Source organism: Hyaena hyaena, unplaced genomic scaffold, assembly GCF_003009895.1.
Source record: "Hyaena hyaena isolate Hyena2069 unplaced genomic scaffold, ASM300989v1 scaffold_731, whole genome shotgun sequence".
In the NCBI taxonomy this organism is placed as follows: Eukaryota; Metazoa; Chordata; class Mammalia; order Carnivora; family Hyaenidae; genus Hyaena; species Hyaena hyaena.
Window position 1 is genome coordinate 611,486 of NW_024081360.1, and position 13,857 is coordinate 625,342.

At 35.1% G+C, this 13,857-nt stretch overlaps 1 protein-coding gene across 2 annotated transcripts in view; it reads right to left on the bottom strand.

The window, feature by feature from the left end:
- The window catches only part of EIF5B (eukaryotic translation initiation factor 5B), a 91,054-nt gene that overhangs the window by 28,129 nt on the left and 49,068 nt on the right, over positions 1-13,857 (bottom strand). Inside the window, exons 10-11 of one of the 2 annotated variants that reach the window (XM_039217990.1) lie at positions 9,714-9,997; positions 157-264 (exon numbers count right to left, since the gene is read on the bottom strand). In XM_039217990.1, coding sequence (XP_039073921.1) covers positions 157-264; positions 9,714-9,997 — 392 coding nt within the window. Of the gene's footprint in view, positions 1-156; positions 265-9,713; positions 10,001-13,857 lie in introns of both variants that reach the window. The other variant, XM_039217989.1, reaches the window with a different exon arrangement.

A 13,857-nucleotide genomic window follows, 5' to 3' on the forward strand; every position in this document is an offset into this window, starting at 1 on the left:
ACAGATTTGTATTTCAAAATATGAAAAGAAGCAAAAACAATAAGAAGGTAGCAACCTATTTAACAGAACTGCCTATATGTACTATGGTTTCTATTAGCTTTTTATAAGGTACCATTAGCATAAGAAGTTTTATCAATGTTAATAATATTTTCTTACTTTATCTAGAATTTTTGTCTTCCCTGTATCCACATGTCCAAGTACACAAATAACAGGAGCTCTTAGCTTTTCTGTGTTTACATTCTTACTATGCTCAAGTCGCCGTTTCTAGGAATAAAAAAAAAAATCACAAAATTATTTCAAACCTTGACTGTCATCATTCGTTAAATTATGTTGCTTTAGCAATAGAATGCAAGAACCTTCATCCAAGTTCTTTGTTGACTTAACTACATGTAACTGCATTTTACAATGTAAACTTTACAATCTAATTCCCCTTACAGTACCTGTGGACAAAGAGAAACCTGCTAAAATAGATTTCAGAGCAACATTATTAAATAGGAGTAAAAATCATGTAAAATTTTTGGCTCCCACTTTTCTGAACACTTTTGTACACTGCTTATTTAATGGAATATAAGAAATTGATCTTGTGTCATACCCACTATACAGTACAACCTCTAACTTATGTGGGGGTTTATGTAAAAGGAGGTATATATAGTCTTGCATTCAAATTTCATTAGAACATCAAAACTATAAAATATTTTAAGGCAATTTATTTGAAAACTCTGATAATGTACAAACACTATAAAACCTTTCAAAATTGAGAGGCACCTGGGTAGCTAACTTGGTTAAGCATCTGAACTCTTAACTTCAGCTCAGGTTTGTGAGTTCAAGCCTCACATCAGGCTCTGTGCTAAAAGCATGGAGCCTGCTTGGGATTGTCTCCCTCTCTCTGACCCTCCCCCACCTGCGTGTGTGTGCGCTCTTCTGTCTCTCAAAATAAGTTAAAATAAACTTAAAAAAAAAACACAAAACTTTCAATTGAGAGAGGATTTAATCCTCAGCCTAAGATGTCCAATAACATTTCCTACCTTAAGATATCACTGATTAAGCATGAGAAGCATGTCCCTGAATCACATTTACCTACCTACTTCATCTGAGAACCAAACAAAAACCACAGGCCAGCAGCTCTTTGAAATGCCAACTTTTCAAGTAAAATACAGCTAGCATTTAAAGGAAATAAAGCTTCCATCAAAATTTAATGTAATTTAAAAAACCATTTTTGTAAAAATTTCCTTTCTACCACTAGACATTGGATCTTTCTACAGAAAATGGAATGAAAAAACATTTTGGAAAGTCAAAAACCAGACGTGAGTATTTACTAACAAGGAGTCATACACAAGAACCTTACACTCTGTAGTATTCAAATGCAGACATCATGACCTTAGTTAACGATTTGATGTGGTTGAAAATTTGCCTTTTTCTCCCACACTTGGTGGGAGAAAAATTGTAAAAATTTTTTTACAGCAATTTTGTGGAAGGCAATGTAGTTTAGACTTTAACTCAGAAATTCTACCTCAAAGTATCTGTCCTGAAACAATGACATAAACATATAGAAATGCATGTGTACAACAGTGTTTCTTCACTGCTGTATTGTTTTCTAACAGGTAAATTAGTAACCACTTAATTATCTGTAGTTGGGGGTTTCTTAATGAATATTTCCTCATACCAAAGGCTGAAACCCAGTAGTTGCATAGAATCATTTAGAGACTCCTATCCACAATGGAGATTCTTTAGAAGTCTGCTATGGATTTTAAAAAATTATATGTGGCAAGGTTTTGAAACCATGAAATCTGTTATGGACTGAACTGCATCTCTCCCAAATTCATACACTGAATCCCTAACTCCTAATGTGACTGTATTTAGAGACAGGGCTTTTAACGAGGTAATTAAAGTTATATGATCTCATATGGGTGGGGCCATAATCCAATAAGACAGGTGTCCTTAAGAAGAGAAATAAAAAAATCTCTTTGAGCATGCACAGGGTAAAGGCCATATGAGGACTGAGAAGGAAGACATCTACAAACTAAACAGAGAGTCCACACGAGAAAACTACACTGCTGATTCTTTAATCTTGAACTTTCAGCCTTAAGAGCCATCAGAAAATAAATTTCTAATGTTTAAGGCACCCAGTCTGAGGAATTTTGTTCTGGCAGCTCAAGCAGACTAATTAGGATCTTTCCATAAGATGGGAGTACAATTTGTAGCCATAAAGGTACTAAGGCAGGACTTCTTCAATGATGAAATGAAGGGCTCAGCAAATCCTCTCCCCAAAAAAGGAAACAAAACTGAACAAAATAATCAAAATAAAAACCACTGAAAGACTCTAGAAACCAATCAAGGGCAACCACCACTGCAACATAACAAACTGAGAAAACATTAATTCAAGGAAATCTACTGTCCACCTGCGAGAATAACAGAAGCCTGTGAAATTTTAGACTGGAGTTGCTCCATCATACTCCCCACATTCCCATGGCTCCAAGGGGTAGAAAGAGGTATGAGATATAAAGTAGGAGGGTTCATACCTTAAAGCACTGTCTAAAAACAGGAGAGAACTCAATGGCAAAAAAAGAGAAAGGGCTAAAATCACAACTAGACTAAGGTCTCAGTATTGGTGGGGCAAGCGATAGCCTGGACGATCAATCAGAAATTTAGTAGGAGTGTATGGAACAAGAAAGCCAAAGTAGGCATTGATAAGATCCTACTAATCACTGGTACTCTAGAAAGCTATGTTCATGCAAAGGGCTGACAGAAGAAACCATACAGGTCCTTTCTAAATTACTCATTCCTAGCTCAACAAGAGGCTTACAAATGCATAAATAGTAGACTAATAAACTGCCAGATGCACTGGGAAATGGTGGAATCCTTACTGGCTCCAGGTGTTAAGCATAATCACAGACAATTCAGTGGCTGATCACTAAGATTAGCAACCCAGGTACAAGCCCTAAGAAGCCAGGCTTAAGAAACATACCAAAAACAAACAAACAAAAACCTGAGAAGGAACATCATGGGCATTATACTACAGAAGCAATCCACATGACTCAATGACCATTTAAATAAACAAAAAGAAGCAAAACCACCACATTTGTAAGGAATTAAATGAATCTGGACTTCCTATAATATATTCTCTAAAATGTCTACTTATAAACAAAAAATTACAAGACATACAAAGAAACAGGAAAACATGACCTATAAAAAGAAAAGGTTTACAGAATGTCAGAAACCTTGGGGCATCTGGGTGACTCAGCTGGTTAAATATCTAACTCTTGATTTCAGCTCAGGTCATGATCTCAGGGTTTTTGAGTTTGAGCCCCACATCAGGCTCTGTGCTGGCAGCATGAAGTCAGCTTGGAATTGTCTCTCCCTCTCTCTTCCCTGCCCCTCCCCAGCTCGTTCTCTCTCTCCAAGGAATGAACTTAAAAAAAAAAAAAAAAAAAGTTGAAAAGCCCAGATATTAGATTCAACAAAGACTTAAAAGCAGCTATTATAAATATGTTCAAAGGACCAAAGGAATCATAAAGAAATAAAGGAAAATGTAATGATGACTCATCAACAGAAGGAATCAACAAAGAAAAACAAATCACTATAACTTAAAAAATTCATTAACAAATCAGAAAAATTCACTAGAGGGGCTCAACAGTAGATGTAAATTGGCATAAGAAAGAATAAAAAGTCATAGATTAAGAGAGGTTATATAATCCAAACAATAAAAAGAAAAGACAATTGGGAAAAGTGAAAAGACCTCAAGAAACTTGTGGATACTCTCAAGTGCACCAATGTGCATATAATGAGAGTCCAGAAGGAGAGGAGAGAGAAATAGGCAGAAAAAATACTTGAATAATGACAGAAAACTTTGCAAAACTGGATGAAAAACCTTCATCTGCACATCTAAGACATTCAACAAACTCTAAGCAGATAAATACAAACATACCCCCCAACACACATTACAGTTAAATTGGTAAAAGCAAAGGTTAGAAAGAACGTCTGGAAACAGAAAAATCACTCACTGTGTACAAAGGCACCCAAATAAGATTAAAGCTTAATTTTCACCAAGGAAGGAAGGGAGGGAAGGAGGGAGGGAGGAAGGAAGGAAGGAAGGAAGAAATGGAGGCCAGAAAGGCAATGGGATAACATATTCAAAGGGCTAAACAGAAAAACAAAAGCCAAACCTACCAAGCAAGAATTCTACAAGAATATCCTGTAGGAATATTATCCTTAAAAAACGAAGGTGAAATAAATAATATTTAGATTTAAAAAGAGAATTAACTGCTAGGTCAGCCTGATGAGGAATACTATAGGAAATTTACTGGGCTGAAATAACACCAGATGATCATCTCAAAGCCACATGAAAAAAGGAGCAATGGTGAAGTCATTATACAGTAAATATAAAAGACAGTAAAAAACATATCTTCTTCTATTTTCTTCTCTTAACAGATTTATTTTTAATTTTTTTTAATGTTTATTTTTGTGAGAGGAGAGCGAGTGAGCAAGAGAGCACAAGCAGGGGAGGGGCAGAGAGGGAGTCACAGAATGCAAAACAGACTCCAGGCTCTGAGCTGTCAGCACAGAGTCTGATACAGGGCTTGAATTCATGAACTGCAAGATCAAGACCTGACCTAAGTTGGATGCTTAACCAACTGACCCACCCAGGCACCCCTCTCTTAACTAATTTAAATGAAAACTTTACAAAATAACAATTCTAAAACTGTATAGTTGAGCTTATAGTACATAAAAATGCAATAAATATTAAAAAGAGCACAAAGGCAATGAAGGGAGGGACTAGAGTTATAGTGTAGCAAAGAAATGACACCAGACAGAAATTCAAATCCACAGGAAGAACTGAGAAATATCACAAATGTTAATACTCAGTTTAATATTAAAGAACCTATAAATATATTTCTCTTCCTTAATTCCTTTCAAAGATATCAAATAAAACATCAATTAACACTACTGTTCAACTGGGTTTATAACACTTATAAACATAATATATGTTAACAACAATAACATAAAGGAAGGGGTAAGGAATAGATCTACACTGGAATAAAGTCTCTTTACTTACTATAATTAAGCTCCTAACAATCTGAAGCAAATAAGTTAAAGATGCACATTGTAATACCCACAGCAACCATGAAGAAATTTTTTAAAATGGCACAAAAAGACCTACAATGTGATGAAAACAAGTAGCAAAATGGGAGAAGAAAATCCAACCATATCCATAGTAATTTTGAAGGTAAATATATTACATAGTTTTGAGAGAGAAAAGAGACAGAGTGTGAGCAGGGGAGGGGCAGAAAGAGAGGGAGACCCAGAATCCGAAACAGGATCCAGGATCTGAGCTGTCAGCACAGAGCCCGATGTGGGGCTTGAACCCCCGAACCATAAGATCACGATCTGAGCCAAACGTGGAGGCTTAACAGACTAAGCCACCTAGGTGCCCCTCAATTGTATTTCTTCACACTATAAATGAGAAAAAATTTTTTAACTGTGATCCCATTTGCAATAGTATCAAAAACAGTAAAATACTAGTAATAAATTTAAAAGAATTACAAATCTCAAACTGTGAAAACTTCAAGACACTACTGGAAGAAACTGTAAAAGATCCAAATGAATAGAGAATCAGCCTGTTTCAATATTATTAAAATAGATGATAATTCCCCCTAAAATTGATCTATAGATTCAACACAATCTCCAGCTAAATCTGAGCAAGCTTTTTGCAGAAATTGACAGACTGACCATAAAATTTATATGGAAAAGCAAGTGACCTATAATAGCCAAAACAATCTTGAAAAGGAATAACAACAATGAAAGACTTACATTTCCGTATCTCAAAACTTAGTATAAAACTATCGTAATCAAGACAGTGTGGTACTAGCATAAGAACAGATAATACAGGTGAATGAAACAGAACTCCAAGTCCACAAATAAATCCTCCTATTTCTGACCTATTGAGTTGTCAAAGAAACCAAAGCAATACAATGGGAAAAGGAATAACTTTTTCAACCAATGATGCTAGTGAAATTAATAAAAAATGAACTTAGTCTCTGACCCCACATCATAAATAAAAGTTATCTTAAAACAGATTAGAGAGGGGCACCTGTGTGGCTCAGTCGGTTAAGCATCCAACTTTGGCTCAGGTCATGATCTCGCGGTCTGTTAAGTTCGGGCCCTATGTCGGCCTCTGTGCTGACAGCTCAAGAGGCTAGAGCCTGCTTCAGATGCTGTGTCTCCCCCACCCCTCCCCCCCGACCCTACCCCACTTACACTCTGTCTCTCAAAAATGAATAAATGTTGAAAAAAATTTTTTTAAAGATCACAGATAGAGCTAAAGATAGAAGAAACTAAAGGCATAAATTTAGGAAAAAAAGAAAACAGGACAAAATATTCATGACATTAGGTTAGACAAAGACTGCTTTACTACAACATTAGAAGCATGCTCTATAAAAGCAAATTTTGATAAACCGACATTAACAAAATTAAAAATTTATTCACTTTGAAAGAAACTTTAAAAAAACCAAAAGAACTGTTAACAACTCAAAAAGACAAATAATAAAAATGGACAAACATTTGAGTATGTGTTTCACCAGTAAAGAAACAGGAGGGGCCAATAAGCAAATTGAGAAATGTTCAACATCAGAGATATGCAAATTAAAACCACAATAAGATATACTATTTCCTATCTGCTAGAATGGCTATAATTGAAAAGACAAAGGCTAAGTTTATTAGCGAGGATATAGAGAACCCTCAACTGGTTGGAATCTGTAACTGTTGGAAGAGAGTTTAGCAGTTTCTGAAAAAGTTAAATAAAGACAAATTTACCATATTATCCAGCAATTTCACTCTTAGGAATACATCCCCCCCAAAATGAAAATACACTTCCATTCAAAGATTCATATGCAAATATATATAACAGTACTATTCATAATAGCCAAAAAGTGGGAACAACTCAAATGTCCTTTACTGATAGGAATAAAATATGGTATATTTATACCACAAAACATTATTTGACAATAATTACGAACAAAATTCTGATACAGCTACCACATAGATAAAGAGGGTAAGTGAAATAAGCCAGACACAAAAGGCCACATATTATATGACTGAATTTACAACAGTTCCTCCTTATTCAAGGGGTGGTGATACATTCCAAGACCCCCAGTGGATGCCTGATACTGCAGATAGTACCAAACCCTATATATTTTTTTCTATACATATCAATGATAAATTTGTAAATGAAGCACAGTAAAAGATTAACGATAGTAGTAAAATACAAGGATAACAATATACTGCAATAGAAGTTATGTACATCTGGTCTCTCTCAAAGTATTTTATTATACTGCACTCACCCTTCTTATGATGATGTGAAATTATGAAATGCCTATGTAATGAGATGAAATGAGATGAACGACACAGTATTAGGCTACTACTGACCTCCTGACAATACATCATCAGGAGGAGGATCAGCTGCTTCCAGAATGCAGCTGACTACAGGTAACTAAAACCATGGAAAGCAAAACTGTAAATGGGGGGACTGGGAGGGTGGGCATAGGAACTGTTGTATTATGTATAGGGCTAGGAATAGAGAATGATGCAAACTAGTGTAAGAAATCTTCCTGCGGTGATGAAAATATTCTAAAGGTGAGGTGTGACAATGGATGCACAACTCTGATTTACAAAATGTCACTGAATTATACACTTAAAATGGATCAATTCTTTAGTATGTAGATCTCAACAGGGCTGCTTAAAAAAACTATTGTGCTAAGAGGTCCATAGCATATTATGTGAAAAAAAGAATATGTGTCTACAAAATTTATTATCTAACATCGTTTTTTTTAATGTCTATATTTTGAGAGACATAAAACAAGTGGGGGAGGGGCAGAGAGAGAGCAAGAAAGGAAGAGAATCTTAAGCAGGCTCCACGCTGTTGGCAGGCAGCCCATGTGGGGCTCAATCTCACGAACCATGAGATCATGACCCGAACTGAAATCAAGAGTCAGGTGCTTAACTGACTAAGCCACCCAGGCACCCCTTAGTTTTAATTAAACATTTTTAAAAACCTGAAGCTCTGGGGAGCCTGGGGGGCTCAGTCAGTTAAGCATCTGACTTAGGCTCAGGTCATGATCTCATGGTTTGTGGGTTCAAGCCCCACACTGGGCTCTGTGCTGACGACTCAGAGCCCGGAGCCTGCTTTGGATTGTGTCTCCCCTTCTCTCTGCCCCTCCCCTGCTCATGCTCTGTCTCTCTCTATCTCTCAAAAATAAATAAATGTTTAAAAAAAAAAAAACAAACTTGAAGCTTGTGTACAGCACTATGAACAAGTCTAAAGTGAGATAGTGGGGAAACTTTTACTTTCTGCTTTACACCCATTGTTCTTAAATGATCATATTAAGAACTGTCTCTCACAAATGGGTAAAGAGAAGGGAGCTGGCTTGAGTTATGTGCTGTGGGAAGCAGCAGTTGTAATGACAATGGGAAGAGAGTGGCTCTGGTATCTAGTCAGTGGAAAGCAGGGATGCTGTTTAACATCCCAAATGAAGAGGACTGTCCTCCACAACAAAATTATATGGCCTAAAACTGTCAATAGTGATAGAGTAAGAAATTCCAACTTATAACAACAAGCCTTCTTAAGAAATTCTGAAAACGTATCCCTTTGTAGACTTTACAGAAAAATGAGGCAAACACAGATATACAGGTTATTAAAACAAAAAATTGAAAAATTAGGATAAATGAAAAAAATATTTAATATATATTTTTTATTATAGAAACTGAGAGAGTCTAAAACAGGCTCCATGCTCAGCACAGTGTCTGATGCAGGACTTGATCCCACAATACTGGAATCATGACCTGAGCCAAAATCAAGAGTTGGCCACTCAACCAAATGAGCCACCCAGGCACCCCGTTTTAAATAGAAACACTAAAATTAGCTTTAAAATGGTTTTGCATCTTCAAGCAAACTAGTCTTTATTGTATTATTTATACTAAGCGGACATAATTCAAGAAAATCCTCAAGTCTACTGCATTACATAGGAAAAATATAAAAGTCTGCTAGGTTATGTACGTTTTACTAGTAAGATACCTCATTAACCCACCAGATTTAAACAACTAAAGTAATCCAACGACTCACAGTGACTGACCTAAAATACACAAGACAAACACTAGTTACTAGTGATTATGACTAGAGGGTATATGCTCAGAGTATCTCTGCATATTGATAAACCATCACTCAAAGAGCACATCAAAATTTGGAGAAAACAAGAAATAAACAATTAAGCAGTATACCATTATGACTTAGATGAGGGAGTAAGGTCCTTGGGTTAGATCAGTGTCAAAGACCTGTTGTCTACCCCAAGGTCATAAATATTTTGTTCTGCCTTTTTCCCTAAATTTATACCTTTAGTTTCTTACATCTTTAGCTCTATCTCTGATCTGTTTTAAGATAACTTTTATGCATGATGTGAGGTGAGAGACTAAACCCTTTTCCTTAATTTAACTAGCATCATTAGTTGAGAAAGGTATCCTTTTCCCACTGAACTGCTTTGGCATTTTTGACAAATCAAAAATCAGAAACATGAGGGTTTATTCCTGGGCTTTCAGTTCTGTTTCATTCACCTGTATTATCTGTTCTCATGCCACTACTACATTGTCTTTACTTCAGAGTACAGTTCTAATGATCCCAGAGGAGTGGAGAGGAAAGGAGTAAAGAGAAATGGGAAAATAAATACCTCAATTCTCCGTTTGGCTTTGTCATAAGCCCTTTCTTCTTTAGTTCGATCATCATCAGAGTCATATTCAGAGTCTGAACTCATTTCTTTACTTGATTTTTTATCTAACATTTTCCCCGCTTCTTTCTCATCTGACACCTTTTCATCTTCTTCATCACCTTCACTGCCTTCACTTTCTCCTTCCTCTTCCTCTTCCTCTTCACTCTCTTCCTCTTCACTCTCTTCCTCTTCCTCCTCCTCCTCCTCTTCAGGGTTTTCTTTTACTTCTATATGCACTGTGTTTTCTTCTTTTAGGAAAAAAGATTTTAAAATAAATGAAAGTTAAAACTGGATTTCTATAAGGGGAAATACTACTACTAAGGGTACACTAAGTAAGGCAGTAACATTATAAAACACTAATGCTAAATTGTTTTCATCCATTATGAAAGCAAAGTGTTGGTCAACATTCTACAATGAAGATTGCCATTTAATGGTAAAAACTTAATATATTACTCAGACAACCTAAAGACAGAAAAGGAACACAGTGAGGGCAACACAATGCTTAGAATTTCTTTCTCTTGGAGTCATTGCTGATTCTGCATTTGATCTTAGCACAAAGGAAGAGAAGCAATGGTCATTTGCTGATTCTGGAGAAGGTGAAAGGCTAAACAGTGCTTAGGGGGTTCAGGCATTGGGTCTATTAAGGACTCAGGGGGGTAAGGTAGACCATTCTTTATTATGCAGTGAAATCCTGGAGAACTGCACCCTAACAGTTAGAATAAACAGAAAATAAACAGGACCCCCTGTTAACTGGCCAGTCACCTCCAGATTTTATCAATTCTAAATCTGGAATAAGATGATGCCATATTGCTAGTTCATTCCAATTCCTGGTGGATTGTACACATAAATTTTCTCTGGAGAAAGAAAACACCATCCAAATTATTTTTACACTTTTATAAGTATAATATCCAGTCCAATATATGAAAATAATGAGTCACCTGAAAAAACAATTCACATGATAGAAGCCAGCATACAGAAACCCACAAAACATCGAGGTTTTAAAACCAAAGTTTAAAACTGACCATATTTCTAACATCCAGGAAGCAAAAGAGAAGATTTAAAATTTTAGAAAGCAAATAACTATAAAAAATAGTTAAATGGAATATCTAAAGCTAGAAAACACTGGAGACAAAACTAGGAACCCAAAAGATGGGTTTAACAGGAAAGGAAAAACAGATGAGGAGAAAATTAGTGAACCAGAAGACAGATCAGAAGAAACAATCTAGAAAGAACCATGGAGATTCAATTAGGTGAAATACACAGAAAAGATGACACGCTGATATAATAGGAAGGTATATTATAGGCATAACTAGAATCCCTGAGAAGAAATATGGTTCACAACATTGTAAAATGGATAAAAACATAAAACCATACATTGACAAAGTTCTTCAGGCAGAATAAATAAAAGGAAATTGACCCTGGCCACATCATAATAAAACTGCTAAAAGCCAAAGACAGGTTAAAACTTTAGGCTGATATCTGACTTTTCAACAGAAACAATGAAAGCTAACACAAGGGAATAGTATCTTTAAAATGTTAAAGAGAATTTCAACAAAGAGTTCCTCACTCAATAAATACACCCTTCAAGAATTAAGATTAGATAATGGTATTTTTAGAAAAGCAAAAATGGAATGCCTCACTAACAGATTCATACTAAAGGAAATGCTAAAAGGTGTTCTTCAGGCAAGAAAAAGTCTCAAGTGGAAGGTCAGAGATGCAAAAAAAAAAAAAAATGAAACACAACAAAAAGCTTACAGTATGAGTAAACTTAAGCTAAGCTATTATGGGATTTAAAACAGAATTAAAATAAATAAGAATACTAATATATAAATTGAGAAGTGGATAAATGTTCATGCATTCCATGGAAAGAATAGAGGGTTCATGTGTACCCTGGAAAGAGGGAAACATTAAACACTAATAGTTCAAATATTTTTTGTTAAAAAGGATTATTTTTATCCTAAAGTAACCACTAAAAGTGGAAAAGTATACAACTTCCAAGCTCATGGAAGGAGAAAAATATGGAATTTAAAAAACAAAACAAAACAAAAAACCCAACCCCAAACATGGTTAGAAGGAAGAAAAAAAGAAACAGAATAATGACTAAATAAGATAATAAACACACATCATTAACTACATCAAGGTTTAAACGTAATGGGCTAAGTGGTCTAGGTAAAAATAAAGATTGACAAACTGGATTTAAAAATCTCAAATATGTGCTGTTTAAGGAGACATAAAAAAGTTATAAAAATAGAAAAAGAATATGTAAATCAAAGCTGGTAGAGCCATATTAATATCACATATAGTATACTTTAAGGCAAAAGGCATTACTAGAAATAAAATATAAATAAAACAGAAAAGAATAACAAATCAGTGCATCAATTCATCAAAAAATGAAGTGTATTCACCTAATAATATAGCACTAAAATATATTAAGCAAAATTAAAAGAACTCAGGGATAAACAGACAATTTACAATTATGGCAGGAGATTTTAACCCACCATTCTCAGTAACAGAAAAAAAGGCACTTCAGAAAAAAAGAATAAAAAACACTGAACAAAATGATAAGCAAATCTGATTAACAGTTTACCCTTGAACCACGTGGAGGTTAGAGATGCTGATGCCCTCCATCGTCGAAAATCCTGTATAACTTTTGACTCCTCAAAAACCTAACTACTAATAGCATACCACTGACTCTAAGGCTTATTAATAACATAGTTGATTAGCTCATATTTTCTATGCTATCTGTATTATATACTATATTCTTACAATAAACTAAACCAGAGAAATAACAATGAATAAAATCTAAAGGAAAAAAAATATAAATAACACCAAATTTACCGAAAAAAATTTGCACACGAGTGAACTCCTAGAGTTCAAACCCATGTTCAAGGGTAACTCTATAGAGAACAAGGCACACAAGTACTGCAGAATATAAACTCCTTCCAATCACATATTAAGCATTTACTATAATCAACCATGTGTTAGGTTGTAAATTAATTCTCAACATATTTCAATTTTTTTAATGCTTATTTATTTCTGAGAGAGAGACAGCATGCAAGAGTGGAGGGGGCTGAGGAAGAAAGAGACACAGAATCCAAAGCAGGCTCCAGGTTCTGAGCTATCAGCACAAGGCTCAAACAAACAAACTATGAGATCATGACCTAAGCCAAAGTCAGACGCTTAACCTACTGAGCTACCCAGGCACCCCACTCAACAGATTTCAAAAGGTAGAACCATTTATATTGTCTAATCTCAATGAAGAAACAAGAAAATAATCAGAAAATCCCACTTTTGTAAATTAAAAACTACACTTCTATAAATCAGGTAAAACATATTAAAATGAAAATTTTAAAATAATATCAGAACTTGTAAAATTTGGCTAAAGCAGTGCTTAAAAAAATTTAGTTTTAAAAACATGTTTTAGGTGTTGGCCAGGATGTGGGGGAAAAGGAAGCCTCTTCCACTGTTGGTGGGAATGCGAACTGGTACAGACACAGTGGAAAACAATATGGAGGTTCCTCAAGAAGTTAAAAATAGAACTACCTTATGATCCAGTAATCACACTACTGGGCAAAAACAATAAAGTCTTGGCATTTTCCAAAAACAACATGGATGGAGCTAGAGTGTCTAACACTAAGCGAAATACATCAGTCAAAGAAAAACAAATATGATATGATTTTACTCATACGTGCATGGAATTTAAGACACAAAACAAATGAGCAAAGGGCATACGAAAGAGAGAAACATACAAACCAAGAAAAAGACTCTTAACTACAGAGAACAAACTGATGGTTACCAGAGGCCGGATGGGGTGGCGGATTAATAGGTGACGGGGATTAAGGAGTACACTTGCTGTGATGAGCACCAGTTGATATACGGGATTGTTGAAACACTATATCGTACAATGGAAACTAAGAGAACACTGTATGCTAACTAACTGGAATTAAAACAAAAACTTCAACAAAAGATAAAAACCCACATATATTAAGGGAAAAAAACTCTAAAAAAAACAAAACAAAACAAACAAGAAAACCCCAAATATCCATCTTAAGAAGTTAGGGGGAAAAAAACAGAAAATTAAAATCAAAGGAAGTAGACCCATAAT